Consider the following 25,445-nt stretch of genomic DNA (forward strand, 5'->3'; position numbering starts at 1 on the left):
ATGGCACAAGTATACATATGTAACAAACCTGCACGTTATGCACATGTACCCTAGAACTTAAAGTATAATAAAAATAAATAAATAAATAAATAAAAAACAAACAAAAAATAAAAAAATAAAAAATAAAAAGCATAACCACAAAAAAAAAAACAACTCTTTGTAGGCACTGGACTGAAATCAACACAAGGCTGCAATGCCTGAAAAAGAAAACATGAAGTAATCCAACATTTCTTCCAAGACTTTACCCTGGAAACATTTTCTAGGAATTGGGTATTAATGTGAAGTCTAAACAGGAAACATTGATCTTACTTGGTAGAGAAAATAAGAGATCAGAGTTCTGGGCAAAGCTGGCCAGGACTGAGGGGTCAGAGTGCTTTCACATGGGACAGCTACTGAAAGGGAACGCCAGAAGTCTGCTTAGAAATTCACATCCATTCCTGCTCATCTCCAGGGCTGCACATGATTAGACAAAAACACAGGAGACCCACTAGGAAGCTGATACTGGTAAATTAAAATCCCAAAGGTCAGTGCTGGAAAGTTAGTTGTTCTCAGCCAAAGCTGAGAAATCTTGGTGAAGATCATGGACATTCAAGTGAGATCCCACAAAGGCCACACCTTAGAAAAATGGACCACACTGAAGAAATACAAACAAAACTCAAACAGACCTAACCTAAGAAAACATTATACCAAGCCTTGAAAGAACAAAGATGAAGAGCTAGTGATTTAACTGCCTGTTAGAACAAAATGTGTCATCTTTCAAAAGAAGACAATTCACAGCTTCTACAACATTTCAACCACAATGTTCAGCACACATTTTAAAATTACTGAACATGCAAAGAAGCAAGAAAAAGTAGCCACTAATCAAGAGATAAAATATTCAACAGAAGCAGACCCAAAGGTAATCCAAAGAATAGCATTTCTAGGTAAGGACTTCAAACTATGATAAACACATTAAATAGAAAGAAAAAGAAAAAGGATAAAAAGATAGTGTATTATGACAAATAAAATCCATTAAGAAAAGAATAAAATGAACCTTCTACAATTGCAAAATACCTTATCTAAACTGGATGAGCATAACAACACACAATACAAACTTGAAGGCAGGTCAATAGAAAATATCCAAACTAAGCACAGAGAGAAAAATTAATGAAAAAGACAGACACAAAAAAGTATGAGATATTGGGCATAAATAGAAGCCCAGAAGGAATAGAAAGAAAGAACGGAAAATCAGCAATACTAGAAAAAACAATGGCTGAGAATTTTCAAATCTGATAGAAAAAAAAATCAACCCATAGATTCCACCACTACAGAATTTACATGAAACTCAACAACAGAAAGATAACTAGAAAATCTCCAAATGTTAGGAAATAAAGCACCACACTTCTAAATAACCCCACATGTCAAATCACAATGAAAACTAGAAAATATTCCAAACTGAATGATAGCATGAAAGGTTACCAAAACTGTCCCTGGAGGGAAAATTATTGAAAATAGAAAAAGTAAAAGCCACTACTCTAAGCTTCCAACTTAAAAGGTTAGGAAATGAACAGCAAACTAAACCCAAAGAAGGGAGGAACTAATAACAGATACTAGTGAAATAGAAGAGATATCAGGAGAAAACAAGCAAAGCCAAATGTTGGTTCTTCGAAAAAAATAACAAAATTATTAATCCCTACTAAGACCGAACATGAAATAAATGAGAAAATACAAATTACCAAAACAAAGACTTAAAAGAAGACCTCGTTACAAATCCTATAAAAAAGATAATTAGAGGATATTACGAACACTTTAAAACAATAAATTTTAAATTTTAGATAAAATGGACAAATTCTTTGAAAGGCACTATTCATCAAAACTGACAAAGAAACAGAAAACCTGAAGAGCCCTTATTATCTATTAAATAAACTGAAGCTATAATTTAAAACTTTTCCACAAAGAAAACTCCAAGCCCAGATGGCTTCACTGGTAAATTCTACCACAGATTTAAGGAAGCTTTGTTTATATTTCTTCAGCGTGGACACGGTGGTACATGCCCATAGTCCTAGCTAATTGGGAGGCAGAGGCAGGAGAATACCTTGAGCCCAAGAGTTTGAGGTTACAGTGAACCATGATCATACCACTGCACTGCAGTCTGGGCAACAGAGCAAGAAGAAGGGAGGAAAGGGAGGAAGGGAAGGAAGGGGAGGGAGGAATAGAGGGGGAACGAGGAATAGAGTGGGGAAGGAAAAAGGAGATGGGAGGGAGAAAGGAAAGGAGGGAGGGAGAAAGGAAAGGAGGAAGGGAGGGAGGAAGGGAGGAAGGGAGGAAGGAAAGAAGGAAGGAAGGAAGGAAGGTCGGTCTTGTCCATCTGTGAACTATACAATAACCTTACCTCTTCAGAATGGGGCTAAGAATCAAGAGTCAAAATAGGCCTTTGGGTAGACATGAGTAGCCATTAAACCTATGCAATCAATTCCATAGACTTCTGTAACTAAAGTCCCCGCAATGCTAGTTCTGATCAGAAACATGTAAACAGCAGTCTAGAACCATTTGGCTAAACAAGCAGAGGCCCACCCAAACACAAATTCTTTTTACAGCACCTTAGGGTATCAACACTATTGAAAATACAGGCAATATATAATAATAATAATAATAATAATAGGAATATTTTTAGGTTCCTTTGTTCTAGGTATTATGCTGGATATCTTTTACTATAGCTCTTCATTTCTAATCCTCAAGGCATCGACAGCATTATTCTCATCTTTTTAGATGAGGAAACAGGAGTCAAAGAGGTTAAACATCTTGATCACAATCACATTAGAACTAATAGGGCCTAGACCAATGCCCAGTTCTGCCTGGATTCAACATCAGTATGCTTTAAACTGTACAATAAAAAAGGTGAAATTATATTCTACTTCCTCTTTGTGAGTTGCTGAGGGAATTTTACTTCAATTGTCATCTAAAATGTTTAAATTCTTAAACTTGGAGTATTTGCAGAAAAACTTATCCCTTAATGGTGGTTAAACAAAAGCAGTAAATGATGCTCTCTCCTCTCAATTTGTAAAAATAATAATAGAGATGGACACTGACTACAAAAACAGAGAAACAACATTCACTTAAGAATGATGCTACACTTACACAAAAATATTCTAATAAATGTTCAACAACAGGTTAAGAACATTTTTTTTTTCTTTTTTGAGACGGAGTCTCGCTCTGTCGCCCAGGCTAAAGTGCAGTGGCGCGATCTCGGCTCACTGCAAGTTCCGCCTCCCGGGTTTACGCCATTCTCCTGCCTCAGCCTCCCGAGTAGCTGGGACTAAAGGTGCCCGCCATCTCGCCCGGCTAGTTTTTTGTATTTTTTTAATAGAGACGGGGTTCACCGTGTAGGCCAGGATGGTCTCGATCTCCTGACCTCGTGATCCGCCCGTCTCGGCCTCCCAAAGTGCTGGGATTACAGGCTTGAGCCACGGCGCCCGGCTTTTTTTTTTTTTTTTTTTTGAGGCGGAGTCTGGCTCTGTCACCCGGAATGGAGTGCAGTGACCAGATCTCAGCTCACTGCAAGCTCCGCCTCCTGGGTTTACGCCATTCTCCTGCCTCAGCCTCCCGAGTAGCTGGGACTACAGGCGCCCGCCACCTCGCCCAGCTAGTTTTTGTATTTTTAGTAGAGACGGGGTTTCACCATGTTAGCCAGGATGGTCTCGATCTCCTGACCTCGTGATCCGCCCGTCTCGGCCTCCCAAAGTGCTGGGATTACAGGCTTGAGCCACCGCACCCGGCCAAGAACATTATTTTAAATAAAACTAAGTCAAGGAAAAAATCATGTGTTCTTTGAAAATAAAAGTAAAAGATCAGATGAAAATATAAGAGCTATATGCAGCCTTGTATCTGAAAACCTCTAAAATTATTTCCAATATCCTTTTTATATTATTAAATTTAGAATATTAAATATTTAAAAATCATAATGGCACATAAAATGACAATGACAAATGAGAATGCCAAGAAATGAAATTGACAGACAATATAAATATCTTATATTTTGGTCATAGGATTAAGCTTCCTCCCTTATAAATATTAAACCACAGTTCAAACAAGTAATGAAATTGACTAGCTTGAATTTCATTCCTCCTAAGTTTGCAAATGAAGAACCACAACACTTTACCCATGACAAATGTTCACCACAAGGATGATGCTAGGAAGAGCAGCAATTCCAAGAAGGCAAAGAGAGAGAGGAACAAACGATATAAACCATCCCAACTCTACAAATAATGCTTCCCACCCTACCACACCCACTATAATGAACAATTAAATTACGTATTCCTTTCGGGAAGGAGAGGGGACAGAGGAGAGCTCAACCATTCCATGACCTCCCTTTAAGTTACACCAAAAGGTCTGTGAATCCAAAGACCTTCAACAAGGTCTTTCAACAAACAGATGCTGTTATATGCAAGGCTTCCTTTATCCTAGCAGGGAAGTTGTTATGCTTTCAGTACTAGCTGAGGAAAAAAATAAGCCTTGAGAAAAACAGGCAATCAATTCCCTTTTAAAGGCATGGTCCCTTCCTCTCACAGATTTCAAAAACTTACTGGTGAAAAATGCTAAGAAAAAAAGTAGCTTTAATTGGGAAAATCAGAGAATTTTAAAGTTTCTTAATCTAGGAAAGTATGCCATCTTTTTTAAACTACACCATCTTTTTTTCCTTAAGGAAATAACCAGCCAATCTCTAGACATACATGAAGTTAGCTCAGAGTACAGTCGGCCCTTCACATCTGCCAGCTCCGCATCTGTGGATTCAACTAATCACAGAGCAAAAATGTCCAAAAAATAATAAAAGTAACAATACAACAATAAAAAATATATAAATTTTAAAAACACAGTATGACAACGATTTATATAGCATTGTATTAGGGCTATAAGTAATCTAGAGGTGATTTGAAGTATAAGAGAGAATGTCTATATGCAAATACTATGCCATTTTATGTCAGGGACTTCAGCATCCACAGATTTTGGTATTCTCGAGGGTCCTGGAACCAATCCCATTGACTGAGAGACAACTGTACTAAATTTGATCATTTTTAGAATGCAAACCAATAAAGAAATGTGCAATTCTATTTAAAGAAATCTGTTTATATCTTTTAAAGCAACATAAGGTACCTCCAAGAATGTTCCAACAAGCCTAGAAGTCCCATCCAGTCACAAGCCGTATAATGATGCTTTGTTCAACAAGAGACCAAATACATGGTGATGGTTTCATTAGATGATAATGGAGCTGAAAAATTCCCATTGCTAAGTGACATCTTGATAATCCTAACTCTGTGTGGGCCTAGGCTAATGTGTGTGTTTCCATCTTTTTTTTTTTTTTTTTTTTTGAGACAGAGTCTTGCTCTGTCACCAGGCTGGAGTGCAGTAGCATGATCTCGGCTGACTGCAACCTCCGACTCCCTGGTTCAAGCGATTCTCCTGCCTCAGCCTCCCAAGTAGCTGGAATTACAGGCATGTGCCACCACACCCGGTTAATTTTTGTATTTATAGTAGAGACAGGGTTTCACCATGTTGGCCAGGATGGTCTCAAACTCCTGACCTCGTGATTGGCCCACCTCAGCCTCCCAAAGTGCTGGTATTACAGGCATGAGCCACTGAGCCCGGCCTCCATCTTCATTTTTAAGAAAAAGGTTAAAAAGGAAGAAATAATAACAATTTTTAAAACTAGAAAAAAGTTCACAGAATAAGGATATAAAGAAAGATGCTTATACAGCTGTATGATGTGTTTGTGTTTTAAGCTACGTGTTATTACAAAAGAGTCAAAAAGTTAAAAAAAGTATACGTTTATAAAATGTAAAAGTTACAGTAAGGTTAATTATTAAAGAAACTTTTTTATAAATTTAGTGTAGTCTAAGTGTACAATGTTTATAAAGTCTACAGTAGTGTACAGTAATGGCCTAAGCCTTCACATTCACTTGTTACTCACTCACTGACTCATCCAGAGTAACTTCCAATCCTGAAAGCTCCATTCACAGTAAATGTCCTATAAAGGTGTACAGCATTTTTTATCTTTTATACCATAGTTTCACTGTACTTTTTCTATGTTTAGATATACTAACAGGTACCACTGAGTTGCAACTGCCTACCGTATTAGCTATAGTAACATGCTGTACGGGTTTTGTTACCTAGGAGCAATAGGCCCTGCCACATAGACTAGGAGTGTAGTAGGCTACACCATGTTGGTTTGTGTAAGTACGCTCTATGATGTTCACACAACAACCAAATTGCCTAATGACACATTTCTCAGAACATATCCCTGTTAAGCAACACATGATTACACTTAACTACAGGGGCACCTGACCACTATCTAAACACAGTATGTCCTTCATAAAAATTCTTGCTTGACTTGCATGATTAAAACTAAAAGTAATCCAAGATATTGAAACATGGCTTTTAATATCCCTTTCGGTGACCAAACTCACTTTCACACATTCATGCATTTGACAGTTAGGAAATAAAGTTGCAAATCTGAGCTTTATAAAGTACAAGCAATTACATATTTCAAATGCCATACCATTTAATACATGCTGAATAAATCAGATTTAGAATAGATTAATATACAGCAGACAGAATCAATTACAGATATGTGTATATACATGAGTTAGTACATACATATACATAATATACATATATTACTTAGCTCTGCCCATTGAGAGGGCCTAGAAGCAATGACACCCCAGTAGCAACAAGCATACCCAGCACCAGATCCTGGTCTCTAAATGCTATTCTCCAATAGGAGGAGCTCCTTGGAGAAACGGCTGATTCTAGGGCTTGGGCAGGAAAAGGAGTATCTTTAGAGCACCCAAAAGTAAGGAAGCCCTCAAATCTGCATTTTAACTCTTAATTATTCTACACTACAGGAGAATTTCTGTTAAGTAAAGGAAGAAAATCTTACTCTAGTAAATTTTCCATGTGTGAATAATGACTATTGTTACTTCCTTTCTTTGACTATAAAATATGCAACCCTGCATTCCCTAATCCAAAGGTGCACAAAGTTAAGAGAGAACACATATAAAAGGCAAAAGTAGTTAGAGGTTAGTCACAAAATTAAATCATACCGTGCAAAATTCAAGCTTTTTACCAGTTCATCTAATATGCGGTTATTTTTCAGATCCGGCTCTGTGACAGTCTAGAAAAAACAAGACGGAAAAAGGTCAAAAACAATAATCAACTTGTCATAATCTTGTTTTTGAAAATGTCTGACCCATCCTCCTGAGGTTCTCCATCCCACTAAGTCTTCTAAGGCGGCCTTAAAATAAAGTTCATTTATCTCATGCTAATATGAAATTTTAAAACAGTGAATCAGTATCTGCTGACTGGAAGTCTGATAAAAGCTCTCCAAAGCTTCTCTTATAATCATATATATTCTGTACTGACTACAGTCAAACCTAATATAAGCAAGAATCTTTCTTCAAAATGCCAGCACTCAGCTTTCTCAAAAATTTCTCTGGAAAAACAGAAGAGAAGTGTTCTTTTAAGTACTGACATTGGGAGAGGCATTAAGTGTTCAAGGAGAATTTTAAAATAAGAATGGTTTTCAGGAATGCAAAAGAAAAGTGATAAACCCAGTACTTATTTGGTATGAATGGTACACAGTTTATTTCGGTGATGAGACCATCTTAACAAAAGCAGTGTAACATATTGTAAAGATCTTAGACTTGAGAGCCAAATCACAAAATTTCTTACATTGAGAAATAGTTTTGCAAGGTTCAGTGACACCCTGACACCACGTACCCACCAGAGAGGCAAAACTAACCAAACTCCTCACCTAGTCCTAGCGTCGGCTCTGTCAGACCTCACCTGTCTCTTCTTTCTTTATTCCCACTTATGTTTAATTACCCTTTTAGTCTGCTTTTCCACCTGTTCCCACTACCTGAAAAGTTTCAGAAACAATAACAACAAACTTCCTAGTGTTTTGCCTGAAGCTCTGGTAGGGGAAAGACCTAAGGGAACAGGTAGGCTGGATTAAGTCCAACGGCCATGCATATTTTTCTGCACAAATACTTAGACCAGTTCTTTGCAAATGAATAATCCTACCATCAGAGTTTCTACCAAAGTGAGAAATTATTAAAAATTAGAAGCCATAAAAACATGGGTCATAAGAATTAAAGAGTGCTACATCCTGAACTTAAAATTAGTTTTTACTTCCTAAAATACATTTAGGTTTTCAGAAATCTTAACAAAAAACTGAACAAAGCCCAGCTCTTCTTACATGTACTTTAGAGGTCCTTTCCGAAAGTGTCTTTCATATAGCTTAATTCAGTAACTACACATCACCCTACATATATACAGGCTTTTATACATACACAAAGCAAAAATATTTGCAGCAGTCAGTAAGTTTTCAAAAAAGGAAACAAAAACTCACCACACAACAAGTTGGACACTGAGTTTTATAGGACAGAAATTTTCTTATACAGAGAGAGCAGTCTGCAAAACACAAAGTGCAACATAATGTTAACGAGGTTATACTAACACAGGAATGTGACTTCTAACAAAATCTTAAGCCCTAGACTATTTCCATCATCTAAGGTGTATCATCATAAGCTTAAATTTCTAGTACCTCTACTCTACGCACACTTACACATGTGATTAAATAGCATTTTAAGGAAAGGAAAACATAAATATTGTAAGTCCTTAGGATACCACAACTACACAAGCAACATACATCACTCTGTGTCCTCCATCTGCAAAACACAGGAAACATACGTGCAAGACTTGAGCTGGGCACTGTATAAACTTGCCAGATATCTCTACTGCTTATCATTTGAAAATATAAATTTTGAAATGATATATATAAACATATTAAGAAAAAATATATACCCAGGTTATCAAATTAGGGACTTCTGTATCTTAATTCTGTAAATAATATCCTCTGTCCCACATTTAACAAGTACTTTTGTGGCAGACACTAAGAACAATATATATAAAGGAAAGTTCTTGACCTCAAGGAGCTAATAAAATAGTGAAGCAATTACAGCATAATTCAGCATAATATAGCCTAACAATTTAAGCAGAAAATGGGCATAAACTAAATTCACAATACTCAAGGCAGTGTCAAATATTCTCCCGGTCAAAGAAAAAGCAGATGTAACTAACAGAATGGTACCTTACTAATTACCTAAGCTAATTTACTAATAGCCCAAATTCAGCTGGATTCTGTTTAGTTGAGGAGGAGACAGTATAATTTCAGTATACTGTATAAATTCAGGATTCTGTTTAGTTGAGGAGGAGACAATATAATTTCAATGGTATGGATATCCAGGAAATAAGCAAGTCTTGCCAACCTAAGTAAGAGCACCCCAGGAGGAAAAACAAAGAAACACATTATGAAAAGGATAAAACAGACAACAGGTTGAGTTCTTTTAGGAAGCAAAGATGAATATAGGGGACCGAGTCGGCATGTAAGGGGCTTGGAAGTCACCACTCTGTCCTAACAACAAGTAAAAAGCTGAACAAACTGAAAAATCAACAACTTTTCTTAGATCCAGCAGAAAAGCAGGGTCACAGGGCAAACTGCTGCCCCCCGAACTGGGGAGAGACAGAGGTAATACAGAGAATCACAACTTACTGGAACAGAAACCCACAAACAGAAACCTCCATGGGAACCAGAGAAGAAACCTGTGCTGGAATCAGTGCTGGAGTGGGAGAACCTGAGCTGTAATTGACAAATTGCTGGCGGCTCAGTGTGGGCAAGTCTGAGCGTTAAAAACTCCAGGGAACCCTGTCATTGCAGGGGTGGGGAGGATGTCCTCATACTTCTGTGAGTTTTAGTTCCAGGAGTTCTTCTAAGTTCTCACAGTGAATATTGGAGAAAAAACCCCTAGTCCTTCCAGGAGTAGGAGGGTAAAAGTAACCATTTCTAAATAAGTCAGAGTAGTCTGTTTTTTTGTTTTTGTTTTTTTTCCCTTCGAGATAGAGTCTAATTCTGTCACCCAGGCAGGAGTACAGTGGCACAATCTCGGCTCAGTGCAACCTCCGCCTCCTGGGTTCAAGTGATTCTCCTGCCTCAGCCTCCCGAGTAGCTGGGATTACAGGTGCACGCCACCATACCCAGCTAATTTTTGTATTTTTAGTAGAGATGGGGTTTTGCCATATTGGCCAGGCTGGTCTCAAATTCCTGACCTCAGGTGATCGCCCACCTCAGTCTCCCAAAGGGCTGGGATTACAGGTGTGAGCCACTGCACTGGCCCAGAGTAGTCTGTTCTTAACAAAGCCCTCCCTCAGGAGAAACTATTTTACCAGAGCCTAATCTACTGGAGTTTTATCAGAGCCTAGCTGACTCTGGAAAAAGGAAATATACAACTGCAGCCCTCTAGACTGCAGATAGACAGCCCTCTATCCTGTCCCATCTAAGGAGGGGAAAACTGAGGAGCACTAGTGACATTCACAGTCCAGGGCAAAGTTCGCTAAAAGACCTAATCATAGGACTACAGAATGTGTCCCCTCTGCCCATACCTAAAGGCCTATTTACTGCAGTTCCTTTTACCCAGTACATCATTTCCAGTTATTAAGAAAAAAATCACAAGGAAAAATACACAGTTTGAAGAAACTGAGCAAGCATCAGAACCAAAGTCAGATATACTAGAAATGTTTAAATTATCGGACCAGCTATTTTTAAAAATTATATGCTAAGGGCTCTAATGGAAAAAGTAGACAATATCAAGAACAGATGGGTAACATAAGCACAGAGGTGGAAATTCTAAGGAAGAATCAAAAAGGAATGCTAGTGATCAAAAGAACCACTATAACAGAATGCCTTTGATAGGTTCATTAATAGATTGAACACAGCTGAGGAAAGAATCGCTGCGCTTTAGGACATGTCAATGGAAACCTCCAAAACTGAAAAGCAAAGAGAAAAGAAAAAATAGGAAAAATGGAATAGAATATCCAAGAACTGTAGAACAACTACGAAAGATGTAACATACACATAATGGGAATACCAGAAAGAGAAGAATGAAAGGAACAGAAGAAATAGCAATGGCTAATAATTTCTTCAAATTAACGTTAAACACTAAACTACTCATCCTGGAAGATCGGAGAACACTAAGCAGGATAAATGCAAAAACAAAACAAATAGACACCTCAGCCAATCAAATTGAAACTACATAGAATCAAAGATAAAGAAAAAATCTTGAAAGAAGCTGTAGTGGGGGCCTTACCTACAGAGGAGCAAAGAATGACACTTGACTTCTCACAAACCACACAGAGAGTGCAGTGAAAGATTTAGTGTTGAGAGAAAAACATCACCAACCTAAAACTATACCCTGAGAAATTATCCCTCAAAAGTCAAAGAGAAATAAGGACTTTCTCAGACAAATACAAATTGAAGCAATCTGTTTTCAGTAGACTTCCCTTGCAAGAAATGCTAAAAGAAATTCTTCAGAGAGGAGGAAATTAGGTCAGAAACTCCTATCTACATAAAGAATGGAAGAGTACTGGAGAAGGAATATGTGAAACTGTAACAAAAACTTTTTCTTGTTAATTTAACAGGTAACAGTTTGTACAAAAATAATAACAAAGTATTCAATTATGGATGCTTATTATGTATACATATATAAAAATGCATGCTTATGAATGCTTATGCATAAGTGAAATGAATGACAGCAATGGTACAAAAGACTAGAGGAAAGAATTTCTTAGCTCGAGCTGCCGTAACAAAATACCACAGACTGGGTAGCTTAAACAACAGAAATTGTTTTCTCATGGTTCTGGAGGCTAAAAGTCCAAGATCAAGGTGCCAATATGGTCAGTTTATGCTGAAAGCTGTCTTTCTGGTCTACAGACAACCACCTTCTCACTGCGTCCTCCCACGAGGGGGTGGGGAGAGACCATAAGCTCTGGTATCTCTTCTCATACGGACACTAATCCCATCACTAGAGCTCCACTTTCATGACCTAATTTAAACCTAATTATCTCCCCAAGGCCTCATCTTCAAACACCGACACAATGGGGATGGGGCTTTGCCATAGGACTTTAGGGGGGATAAAATTCACTCCATAGCATTCCACCTTTAACCTCCCAAATTCATGTTCTTCTCAAATGCAAAATACATCCATCCCATCTCAACAGCCCCCAAAGTCTCAACTTATTCCAGTACCAACTCTAAAGTTTAAAATCTAAAGTCTCATCTAAATATCACCTAAATCAGATATGGATGAGACTCAAGGTATGAATCATCCTGAGGCAAAAATTCCTGTCCAGACTCATTCTCTTAATTACCAATGCTATTCTCTTATACTAAGAGTCTCCTCATACTGTAAGTCAAGAAATCCTAAAACCTGGCTGCTCAGCTCAGTCACCTAGGGAGATTCATGTTGGTTTTACCTTAGTTTCCCAGACACTACCCCCAGTCACAGTGATTCAATGGATTTTGGTCAGTAAATCACATCCTTAATATGTGATATTGATTCAACAACAACAATTTTTTAAAAATTAGTAAGTTGTTACTATTAAGTTGAATTATATGAAACTGACATTTCTGGTTAAGTAAAAAATAGACAAATACTGCAATTTCATGTGGTTCAAACAAACACTGCACTTAGTATGTGCTCTGTTCTAAGCACTTTACATGTATTAACTAGCTTGATCCTTACAGCAACCCTGAGGTTGGTACCAATATTAGTCACATTTGACAAGAAGAAAAATGAAGCACAGGGCTCAGCCAACTTGCCAAAGATAACAGAACTAATATGTGGCAAAGGCAAGCACCACAGTCCATACTCTTAATATATTTTTTAATATACTTTTTTAAAATATACTTTTAATATGTATTTTTAATATACAGTCCATACTCTTAATATGTTTACTTAAAATTACAGATGCTCCTTGACTTAACATGGGATTACATCCCAATAAACCCATCACAAATTGAAAATATTATAAGCCAAAATGTATTTAATATACCTATCTCTAACCTGGGAAAAGATTAAAATTCAAAATTCAAAGTATGGTTTCCACTGAATGTGTATCACTTTCACACCATCATAAAGTTGAAAAATCCTAACTCAAATCACCGTTAAGTCAGGGACTGACTATATCTATAAATATTTGTTTATAATAAATATATACTGTACATATACACTATAAATAATGTATACTTATATAAATATGTACTATGTGTAGCTATATAATATATACTTATACAACATATTGTGTATATATAATATATACATGTTACTATTGTACCTATATAAGTATACATTATATATTATGTATACTTATATCAAGTAAATAATATTTAATTAATAAGGTCACATGTGCCTTTTAAATTAGTTTTTATAATAAGGCTGCTGCTTTCTCTTCTGCATAATCTTGTATATCTTTCCTTTCCTTTTCTTTTCTTTTGAAATGCAGAGAACCAGATATGGAGTCCTAAGTAGATCAAGCCCTAGGCTTAATTTTAGTCTACTAGACTACTACCAAATATGTACTGGTAAGCTGCAGACCAGCATAACTTATTATCTAGTGGGCAACTATGACAACCTTCCATTCAAGGGAGAACAGCTAAAGAGTTCTGAATTCATGTATTCCCAGAGGGCTTCATTTAAATTACCTATGAAGTTTGTCTTTCCATCCAAGAGAGTCCAAAAAAGATGTGTGGGTAGAGTGGGAGACGGTATAATAACAACAATGAATTAAACAGTAGTTTCACAGACACAGCCAAGCCTTGGGAGAGGGGCCATCTCTAATCCCAAGTAAGATACAGCAATCTGTTGGCTTTCAAACATCAAAAGAGCCTAGCATCTCAACAATAAAAAGGAAATTTCTAAAACTTAAACTAATCCTTGTCGTATGAAATCTTAAGGACTTTATGAAAAAAGTAACTTTTTAGAAAGAAACATCTAAAGTGTCCAGTTAAAAGCAAAAACTCCAGTTCCCAGTGTGAAAGAACAGGAGGTCCAAGAAAGCTGAGAAGGTTGGCATCTGCCTCCAGTTTTAATGTTAAGGGACAGTTAGTTGATAAGAGAGTAACATCCCTCCAACTAAAGACTAGCATTTCAGAATTTCCAGAAGTGCAGCTCTGCATAATTGTATGTCCCTTTTGTATGTGTAACTATTTCTCTTCTCCTCTGTCTTGTTTCACAGTGCTGCTTCATGAGAATATAAAAGAAGACAAACATGTTTATTATATGCCTAACAGAATCTTATGTTGTCTCTTGAATTAGCAAAGGTTTCACAAGTGGAACATTTCATATTTCAGTGTTTTTTAAAAAATGAAATAGAATTGCTTTTTACAGCCGGGCGCGGTGGCTCAAGCCTGTAATCCCAGCACTTTGGGAGGCCGAGACGGGCGAATCACGAGGTCAGGAGATCGAGACCATCCTGGCTAACACGGTGAAACCCCGTCTCTACTAAAAATACAAAAAACTAGCCGGGCGAGGTGGCGGGCGCCTGTAGTCCCAGCTACTCCGGAGGCTGAGGCAGGAGAATGGCGTAAACCCGGGAGGCGGAGCTTGCAGTGAGCTGAGATCCAGCCACTGCACTCCAGCCCGGGCGACAGAGCAAGACTCCGTCTCAAAAAAAAAAAAAAAAAAAATTGCTTTTTACTCCTACACAATCTTTGATTAATTTTTTGAGTCAAAATCCACAAAAGGAAAAAAAAAAAAGATTGCTGGCCAAGCTTTAAATAGTGGTAATTTATCAGTGTCCACAAGCCAATTATTTCATCTAGGAGCAAATATTTTGATCATCTTCCATTATCAAGTGAGAAAAATTATACAAGTGCAAAGAAAATTGGCACTTGAGCATATCAGTCTATTAGCAAGACTATTTCTCACTTAATGGTGTTTCATGGGTTGGAGTAAGTCTGCTCCCTCTTGCCCCCAAAATATTCTTTAATAGCACAAATTTAGATCAATTTAATTGACCTGCATTCTGCCAAGGCAACCCACTCACACCTTTGTACCTGCAGAACTACAAATGTAGTGTTTATTACTCATATCCAAAAACCTAAACAGAACAAAACAAAATAAGATGATTTAAAAATGGTAAATCATGAAAAATCTAAGAAGCAGCAATAAATACCTAGGATTCTGGATCACCAATTCTAGTCAATCCAAGACGATATCAGAACATGACAGACCTGGCTTCTACTAAAGCCCTGGGGGCTTTGTGTCTTTAAAACACTACAGACCCAGAGCAAATTTTAGACATGATGGGACTTGTGACAACTGGTGTTTAGCAGAAAAGGCCTACTGAATATTGAGACTTCACAAGTGAAAAAAAAGTGCTCATAAAATAAAAAAATTATCATTACTGAAATGTCCCTCCACTGACTTCCTCTTAAAGAATGGCATAAGTGACAGCTATAAGTCATGAAGAAGCGAGCAAAGAACATATATCCCTAGGGAGGCAAACAGAAGACAAGCACTTACATTGTGGGGGCTACTTGAGAAACTGGTTTCTGAACTGCCTGAATCTACACACTGACAGAAAAGGGAACCTGGTTGAGGGCCACTGAGAACAAAAGCAAAGGTCTGGACTAGTACCACACTCACTGGTCACTGTGCCTCCCCCAGCTCAGCAAGGAAGAGAAACCCCCAACTTTCTGCCTGGGGAGAGAAAGAAGGGAAACATGGTCCAATGTTCTAGCTTTTCCAAGAGATGCCCATAGGCCTGGCTTCTGTCTCGCCTCACTAAGCATGAACCCAGCATGTTCTAGGTGAATGCAGTCTGCTAAGAACAAAAAAGAGCTGGGTAGCTTGCTACTGATCCAGAGGACCCATAGTACAGCAGATAGAGGCTGATACCGCTCTGCGGCTTATCTTGGGAGGGGAGGCAGAGAGAGAATAGTAGAGTGTGTGACCAACATTTGACCTTTTTAAAGGACTGCCTAAGGGGACAGTTTCTGTCTCACTGAACTTGGGGTGCTTTGGATCAGCATACTTTAGATGCTTGAGGGCAGCTGAAAACAAAAAAGGTCAATGGCTTACATCAACTCTGGAGAACCTGCAATACCATGGACAGACACACGAGAGAGAAAAATACCAGCTAATGAAAAAACTGATCAAATCTCTCTACTTGGGAATTTATAATCACAAGTCCAGGGAAGACACATCCACAGAAAAGGCTTAAGAGGCCCCTAGAATCTGCAGTCAAGCTGACTAGTAAAGGTCTTTCTCTATATGGTAGTGCCCCCTTATCCACAGGAGAGACATTCCATAAACCACAGTGGATGCCTAAAACCACAGATAGTACTGAATCCTATTTATACTATGTTTTTTCCTATACATACTTACCTATGATAAAGTTTAATTTATTAATAAGACACAGTAAGAGATTAGGAACAATAAGTAATAACATAGAATTAAAATAATATACTATAACAAAAGTTATGTAAATGTGGTCTTTCTCTCAAAATATCTTGTGGGGTACTGTAGATTGTACTGTAGATCTTAGCAACCTGAGCATACAATTTTCTTTCCTTTCCTTGTTAAGAACTTTCATCTTTTCACTTAAAGGAAGCATTTTATAATTTCTCTTTGTCATATTGAATTGCCAGCATCACTACTTGTGTGCTTTGGGGCTACTACTAAGTAAAATAAGGGCTACTTGAACACAATTACTGTGTTCTGCAACACAGTTACAATTACTACCATATTGCAACAATCAATCTGATAACTGGGTTGGTCACTAAGCGATTAACAGTGGATGGCATATGTAATATTAATACACTTGACAAAGGGATGATTCCCCTCATGCGCAGGATGGCACAAGATTTCATCAGTGCTTTACTTAGAACATCGTGCAATTTAAAACTTATGAATTACTTATTTTCAGAATTTCCCATTTAGTATTTTCAGACTGCAGTTGACCACAGGTAGCTGAAACCACAGATAAGTGGGGAATACAGTACAAAGCCAGTCTGTAACAAAGCCACTGTGAGGGAGTGAGGCCCTGTCTCCCAAACAAAACAAAAAAAAACAAAAACAAACGAACAAAAATAATGTTATTAGCTATGTTACAAACTAAAGGAAGAAAATCATATGAGTATCTCCATAGATGCAGAAAATACTTCACAAAATTCAACACCCATTCATGATTAAAAAAAAAAAATTCTCTCACCCAACCAGGAGTAGAGAAGTGCCTCAACTTGGTAAGTTTATGAAAACATATTAAGAATATAAAAAAACGTACAGCTAACATCATACTTAATGATAAAAGACTGAATGCTTTCCCCATAAAATTAAGAGTAAGGACAGGATGTCCATCCACACCACTTCCAACACTGTACTTGAGGTACTAGCCTGTGTAACAAAAAGAAATACAAAGGCGTATATAGATCAGAAAGGAAGAAGTAAACTGTCTTTACCCACAAATGACATGATTGTGTATGCAAAAATTTCTAAGGAATTAACAAAAAATATGCTGGAATTAAGTGAATTTAGTGCAGTCAGAAGACGAAAGGTCAATATAAGTTATATTTCTTTGTGCAAGGTCTGTGCAATGAAAATCAAACAACACTGTTGAGAGAAATAAAGATAAAGAAGCATATCATATTCACACATTGAAGACTTGACATTGTTAAGATGTCAGTTCTCCCAAATTGATCTCTAGATTCAATACAATTCTAGTGAACATCCCAGCAGGCTTTTGGTAGAAACTGACAACCTGATTTTAAGTTATATATGGAAATGCATTTAAAATGCAAAGATCCTAAAAGAACCAAAGAAAAAAAAGTTGGAGGACTTACAACGCCTGACTTCAAGACTTACTACAAAGCCACAGTAATCAAGATAGTGTGGTACTGGCACAAGGATAGACATATATGAGTCTAGCATATAAGCATTTAAAAATATTGTACCTTGAGGTATTTACTGCAATAGGGGTTATCCTATCATTGTTCAGGAGCTAGACAAACAGTTTATAGATTATTTAGGTTCATGCTCTTTCTTGTCCTCTATTTTCAAGTTGATTTATCTTGAAAAACTAAAAAACAGTAAACTTAGGTCTAAAAAATAGTTTTAGTGGGCAGTAGTTTTGGTGAAAAAGTTTCTAAGATCAATGGAGCAAAAAAGTCCAGAAATAGACTACAGATGGCTAGCTGAGGTCATACTGACTGAGATGCGGAGAAATTTATCAGATAATGAAAATGTTCAGTATCTTAATTGCAGTAGTTACACAGCATACACATTTGTCAAAATTCACTAACACTTTTATACTTTAATGCGCACTTCAAATGGATGTATTTTATTGCATGTAAATTATACCCAAATAACGATGATGCTAAAATATATTTTAAAACAATCTCCAAAACTTAACTTGGTTTTTAATGTGAATCTTGTCTGGAAGAAAACTAACATTATTAAGGACTCATAATGTGCCAGACAGTGAGTTCTGCACATTTAATTCTCACAAACATTTTCTGAGGTAGTAATTACTCACCAGATTTTCAAGAGTCAAGCCCAAGGATGTCTCTAAAGCCTGTGTTTCTATCACTGTTATCCTCTTATTATGTCTTCTCTACAGAAACTTTTTCACCAAAGCTACTACCAACTAAAACCAATTTCTTAGGCCTAAGCTGACTGTTTTTTTAACTTTCCAAGATAAATCAAAAATAGAGGACAAGAAAGATCATGAACCTAAATATCCTAAATAACCCATAAACTGTGTGTCTAGCTCCTCAACAATGACAGGGTAACCCCTATGCACTAAATATCTCAAGGTACAATATTTTTAAATGCTTATATACTAGACTCATAAAGAGAAGTACAAACAAATTCCAACATGAGTCTTTCCAGCATCACATAGCAGTTAAGTTATAAAACTGTCTGTAATAAAGCCAGTGATAGAATTCTCCCACTGGGGAAATATTGCTACAGAATTTTTAAACTTTGAAATTCTATATCAAGTACTACTTGATAGAACCACCTATCTGTTACTCTATTAAAAACAAAAATTCTGAATCTTAACATCAAAAAGCACTTCGGCAAATAAAGAACCACTTATTGTGACCAAAAATTTTACTGCCATAAATGCTATAAAAGGCATAAAAATATCAAAGAGGAACGAGCTAGAAAATACAGAAGCCTTGTAAAAACCTTCAATATTCAAGAGGAAGGCAGTGAAAAAGACCTTCTGAAAAACTACAAGATAGAAAAGCTAAAGGTGAAACATAAATATGTGCACGTATCTTTGGTGTTAAATTAACACTACCTCCCGTAAAAATCACAATTTACTAACTCACAGGAACAAAACATACTTACAGTTATGTGAACACTGAGGTATTATCATTGCAATGTTGAAATACTCGAAGCAAATTCCACACCGCAGCAAATCATCTATTGTCTGTAATGCAAATATGCATATATACGTATCAGAAAGACATCAAAATTGGAAGTCTTGTCACAACTTTTTCTCTATCCCCTAAAAAAAATTCAAATTCTTTGTCAAATACACAAATTCAAAATCTAACTCCAGATAAACTGCAAGGAATCTTGACAAATAAATAAAAACTTCTCTCATATGACTCTTATACATTCAGTCTCAGGTTGCCCAAATCGCTTTAGACAACTAAAGATGATGGTGCACCGATTCTTGTGCCATATTGTCATCCCTTCACATAAAGGCTACTGTACTTCTGTTCCACTTCTAATGCACTTCCAGCTCTTACTCCAAGCCTCCTCCTCTTCAAACTCCAATACTTAGCCTATAGTCACTATTGGGTGAAAGGTGGCCATTGCCACCACACAGGTTAAGAATCAAATCAAAGAATGTTAAAGCCAAACACTGGAAACTGTCTAGTCAAAAGAAGAAACTGGTATCAAGAGCAGGCACAGAATAGTAGGCATTAGTCAAGTCAAGACCAAAATTCCTGTCTTCCTTCTGGCGGTCTAGTGCTTTCTGCATGGTACTACACGATGGAGCCAAATGAGGAAGCCGGGAAAGAGCTGGGGCAGTGAAAGCAGAGGAAGGGAAAGTGGACAACTTGGAAAGAGAGATGTGTGCCAACCTGGAATGCAATCCAAAAGGAAAGGAACTACTTTTGCAACTTAAAATCTTTCAAATTAAACGTTTAAAATACTATTCCATTCAACAGAAATATTTTTTAAAAGGAGGAAGCTCTCGGCGGGAGGATCACTTGAGTCCAGGAGGTGTAGGCTACAGTGAGCCCACATCACACCACTGTACTCCAGCTTGCATGACAGAACGAAACTGAGGATGCTCTCCTTCATACTGGTATGAAAAGATTGCCAAGATAAGTGAAAAAAGGAAATAAGGTACAGACAGTACATATTCTATGCTACCATTTTTTTTAAAGGAAGAGGTGAATAAGAATGTATTCTAATAGGCCTAGCATGGTGGCTTTTGCCTGTAATCCTAGCACTTTGGGAGGCCAAGGCACGAGAATTGCTTGAGTCCAGGAGTTCGAGACCAGCCTGGGCAAAACAGCAAAAATCCACGTCTATAAAAAACTTAAAAATTCGCTGGGCGTAGTGGCACATGCCTATAGTCCTAGCTACTCAGGAGGCTGAGGCGTAAGGATTGCTTTAGCCCAGGAGTTCAAGGCTGCAGTGAGCCGTGATTGTCACTGCACTCCAGTATGGGCGACAATGAGACTCTATCTCAAAAAAGAAAAAAAGGAAAAAAAAATGCATTCTGTTTTCATTGTAAATATAAATAAATTATGAGAATATAAACAAGAAGTCATAAATAATGATCAGAGCCAGGAACATGGTAAAAAGGAGACTTTTACTTTTTATTTTATGTGTATTTTGAACCATACCTATTACCTGAATTTTAAAAATTTAAACAAAAAAAGACTAATGTCACTAATGGTTCATATGATGAAATATTAGGCAGTCATTAAAAAACATGCTTTCAAAGGATAATTAATGCCATAGGAAAATAAAAATCAGAAAATAAATCTATGCCAATAATACGTAACAACTCTGCAGTTTAATCTTCAGAGCAATCTTATGAAGTCCACAGCATCAGTATCCCAATTTTAAAAATAAAGCCCACAGAGTTCTAAGTTGGCTGGATTAAACCCAAGAAGTTGACTCCACAGTGGTCCCAAATTTTAAATGCATAAAAACCAAAGGAAAATAAGGTAAAATGTTAAACACTGGTTCTCTGGGTGGTAGAATCATGGATGGTTTTATTTTTCTCCTTTATCTTATCCTAAATTTTAATTTTTTTCTACTGTGTACACATATTACATTTACGATCTGCCAAAAACAGTAAATTTTTGTTAAAGTAAAACCTGCCAAAATCTTCCATTATTGTGGATGGTAAGCTGTCACAGACACAAAAATCAAGAGCAGAGGCAGGCCCAGAAGCCAGAACCAGTCTATCATATCACACTTTCTTATCTATGCCATCCTCTTCTGGTGGAGGAATGATTCTGAAAGATCTGTAGAGCACAATTTGTGGAAGTTGACACTATACCAGATGAGCTATTTCTGTTCAAATTTCTGGTCATGTCACTCCAAGACAGTAACATGCGTATCACATGTGCCTCAACCAACCAAACAAAAAATGATGCCCGAGAGTGGCCAGCAGATCCCCCAAAATTTCTTTACTTTAGAGTGAGAGAAAGTGAAAGAGAGAAGTAGAAAATGGGTGGAAAAATGTAATAATTACAAAAATATTCTTTTAAGTTTTTGGGGTTACAGATTCCTTTGAAAATTGGATGAAAACTATGGACTCTCTTCTCAGAAAAATATACATACAAAAATTTTATAAATAACTTGAGACTCCAAAGTCTTTCTGTGGATCCTAAGTTAGCAACCATGCATTCTGCGTCCGACTTCTAATCAATAAAAGAAGTAACTTCAGTCAGATCTGCTTCTGGGATCTGATAGTTCTTTGTTCCTGGAAGAGTTCAAGCAAAAATTAAGTAAGAAATTGGCAGATGTGTTATACAAGAGGTTAAAATACTGAAAAGGGCTGGTTTTCTAACCTTAAGATGCCATGCTTCTAATGTGAGCAAAAAATATGGGCTCAATCAACTCTCTGGTTGAACACTGACTGAACACTCTGTGGTGCCAAACTCTATATATTTAGTGCTGTGGTGAGATACCAAAGTCAGAGAAGACATGGAACCCGCCTCTAAAGAACACTGAAATTGTGGGAATATGTAAAGTATGCTTAAATCTACAAAGCAGGAGCTTTACAGGTTACAGAGCTCTTTTACTTTCCTTATCCAAGTCAAGCTTCATAACAACAAATTAAAAGGGGAGAGAAGCACTTAACACAGTGCTAATAATAATAAAATATATTCATTGAATGCTTACTACATTCCAGATACTTTTAATCAAGTAGCAAATATTTGAGCACCCACTTTGTATCGGGCACTGCATTAAGCACGCGAATACACAGCAGAATCTGTGCCCACATACATCAACTAATTTATTTAATCAATCCTATGAACTGTTTATTTTTGTCTCTAATTTATAGTTGAAGAAATTCAGGCTCAGAGAGGTTAAGTTACTAACTGAAGGTCACACAGTTAAGAGGCAGAGAGGAGATTTCACCCAGGACCACTGGAACTCATATCTGTGCTCTTCTCCACTGCATCCTGGTGCCAAGCCCACCACAACTTCAAAACTACAGTTTTCCTGGATCATTTCACAATGTCAGCTTCTCGTCACGCAGGTATCTCAAGCCCGCAAGCACTCTAGACGTCACTGATAACAGCAGGAAGAACAAGGTTTAGCCTTCACTTAATTCTAAAGTCAAATTTATGAGTCCGTGGGACAGATACTATAATCCCCAAGTCTACAAAACTGAGGAAGAGAAGAAGGCTACCTTAGCCACTGTCAGAAACGGAAATAATCACAGAGCAAGAAGAAACACCAAGCAACTGATTTTTAGCCAGCACAGCAAAGTGCATCTGCTCCTGAGCAAATCCAGGGCCCACCGCTACTGTAAATGGAAACTGGTATGCCTTGCTAAAACCGAAAGTGGCCACAAAAATAAATGTTATTTAAGTGAAATCATTAGATGCAATGCAAGATCAGCGCTGGGCCTGGGTCCTGATTTCTGTCTAAAAGACAGAGAGATGAGCAATTGTTAGAGAAGAGAGAAGGTGTGTTAGAGAGGAGTTGGGGCAGTATGTCACAACAAACTAGCACTAGGTTTATTGAGAATAATCAGAAGAAATGAAAGAGCCTGTAAAGGAGACTACCTGCTCGGCTACGTGATTACATACGTGTTATCTGATAAACTTTCCACCCAAAACATGTCCGGTGTCACTGTTTAGTGCTTGACACAAAGTAAGCTTTCAGTAAAGATCAGCTGTCGATGTCACTGTTTAGAATAACTGCTCTTCTCCATGTTATTGTTGGGATTGGATCGCAGAATATCTGGTTCCATAAGACTGCCAACCTCAGCTCACCAGGCTTATCCTTGGCACTTATCAGAGGAGTAAACTGAGACCCAGAGCCACGCGGTCGGCTAGTGGCAGAGCAGAGCCGGGTACCCTGGCCCAGGGCTACGCTCGCGCCTCATCCTTTCTCCTTAAGGCGAGGACATCCTCCTCAAAGGGAGGGACCTCCCCTCGCAGACACCCGGGAGCTCCCAACCTCTCCGAAGCACTCACCTTCATGACTGCCAGGCCCGGAGGCCACTGAGGCTCGGTCAGGGAGTCCATGGTCGCTCCCGAAGATGCTAGGGGTCCGCCACCCACTAGCCTCTGGCGCTCCAATACTACTCGAAATTCCCCGCGCTACTGCATTACGTCAGCAACCCGCGACGCGCCTGAGGCGGGCGCGGAGCCTGCCGGAAGTTGTAGTAATATGTGGGCGGGGCGCCGCTCACGGTGCTTGTACTGCGCATGCGCCAGGCTTCGGCCACACTTACCTTGAAGAAAGTGAGTGGTTAGAAAACCTAGAGCCAGTTGAATGTTAAGAAAAGATAGCCAGGAGTCAAACCAAATTCAGACCAAGATCTGTCAAGGTCTAGGCTCATGACCCGCTTCGGGTCGCCCACCCTGATCGCAATGACGATCCGTCCCTGCTCTGAACAGAAGTTTTTATATCCATTACTTTATCTCTCCCATTTTACAACACTGGGAGGTAGATGTTATCATTATCAGTTTACACAAGAGGAAGGCTGAGCCCGAAAAAGAGGATAGAGTTTGGAGTCAGATTCCAAATAAGACATCTGGGCTTTAAATGGGAGCTCTTGCTTTTATTCATATTAAGGAAGGAGACCACTATTACTCCTGCTGCCCTCCTCCCCACACCTTGCCTGGTTCACAAGGCAGAAGAAAAGAGAGAAAGCAAACAGTTAGAAACAAAAGTAAGATAAATAGCCATACAACCTTGGCACCACCATCCGGCCCTAAGAGTTAAAAAAAAAAAAAAAAAAGTAATAATAATAACATCAACCCCTGACCTAAACTACTTGTGTTATCTGTAAATTCCAGACACTATATGAAAAAAGCATTGTAAAACTTTTTGTTCTGTTAGCTGATGCACGTAGCTACCAGGCATGTTTCCACGCTTGCTCGATTTATAACGACCTTTTCATGTGGACCCCTTAAAGTTCTAAGCCTTTAAAAAGGCCAAGAATTTCTTTCTCCGGGAGCTTGGCTCTTAAGACATGCGTCTGCCAATGCTCCCGGCTGAATAAAAAACCTCTTCCTTCTTTAACCAGTGTCTGAGAAGTTTTGTCTGCGGCTCGTCCTGCTACAATATTAAAATTTTAATGTACAGGTTTTCTTCAGAGAGAAGCACTGTTAACTTTGGCATATAGCCCTCCAGATACTTCCTAGGCAGACTGACAAATATTCTTTGCTTGAGCAAACTTTAATCAGGCTCCTGAACCTTCTCCTAGGCCAATCTGTGTACTTCCTTAAAAAATCCAGTTTTAGCAAAAACACCCTGCTAAATCAAGTTACCAAGAATCCCCACCTTTGATATGTGATCACCCTTGATATCTGATGGGTTCCTCATCCTCCACCTTCCCCCAGTTGATGTCTGATCACCCTGGCCTCTTCAGCAAGAATCTACTGTTACCCCTGATGTTTCCTCTTAGTAATTTTTCGTACACTGCTCCCCACCCTGCTTCCTGTCTATAAATTTCCATTTGCTCACGTTGTATTCAGAGTTGAGCCCAGTCTTCACCAATTACAAGACCCAGTTGCAGTGATCTGTATACCTACTTGAATTGTCCTGATTAAGTCTTCCTTATTGTGCTTTAACAAGTATCATTGGACAATTTTTTTCTTAAACAAGATACAAACATAGATACTTTTTTTCATACATGTTATATTAAATGCACAGCTCTGCCAACTTGAGGGTTTTGTTTGTTTACTTAACCATACCACCATACCTCTTGAGACCTCTACATGTTTGTATATATAAATTTATCTCATTCCTTCTAATGCTACATAGACCATAATATGGATGTACTACAATTTATTTGTGTAGTTCTGTATTAAGGGGCATTTAGGTTGTTTCCAGTTGTTTTTGCTATTG

The 25,445-nt window shown here is 37.9% G+C and overlaps 1 protein-coding gene across 1 annotated transcript in view; it reads right to left on the reverse strand.

The window, feature by feature from the left end:
- The window catches only part of RAD18 (RAD18 E3 ubiquitin protein ligase), an 84,995-nt gene extending 61,291 nt beyond the window's left edge, over window positions 1-23,704 (reverse strand). Inside the window, exons 1-4 of the mRNA XM_011961280.1 lie at window positions 23,564-23,704; window positions 19,224-19,305; window positions 8,384-8,445; window positions 7,077-7,147 (exon numbers count right to left, since the gene is read on the reverse strand). Coding sequence (XP_011816670.1) covers window positions 7,077-7,147; window positions 8,384-8,445; window positions 19,224-19,305; window positions 23,564-23,614 — 266 coding nt within the window. The 5' untranslated portion in view covers window positions 23,615-23,704. The remainder of the gene's footprint in view (window positions 1-7,076; window positions 7,148-8,383; window positions 8,446-19,223; window positions 19,306-23,563) is intronic.
- Between the last annotated feature and the right edge of the window lie 1,741 nt (window positions 23,705-25,445).

This window comes from Colobus angolensis, unplaced genomic scaffold (assembly GCF_000951035.1).
Source record: "Colobus angolensis palliatus isolate OR3802 unplaced genomic scaffold, Cang.pa_1.0 Scaffold544, whole genome shotgun sequence".
Taxonomy (NCBI): domain Eukaryota; kingdom Metazoa; phylum Chordata; class Mammalia; order Primates; family Cercopithecidae; genus Colobus; species Colobus angolensis.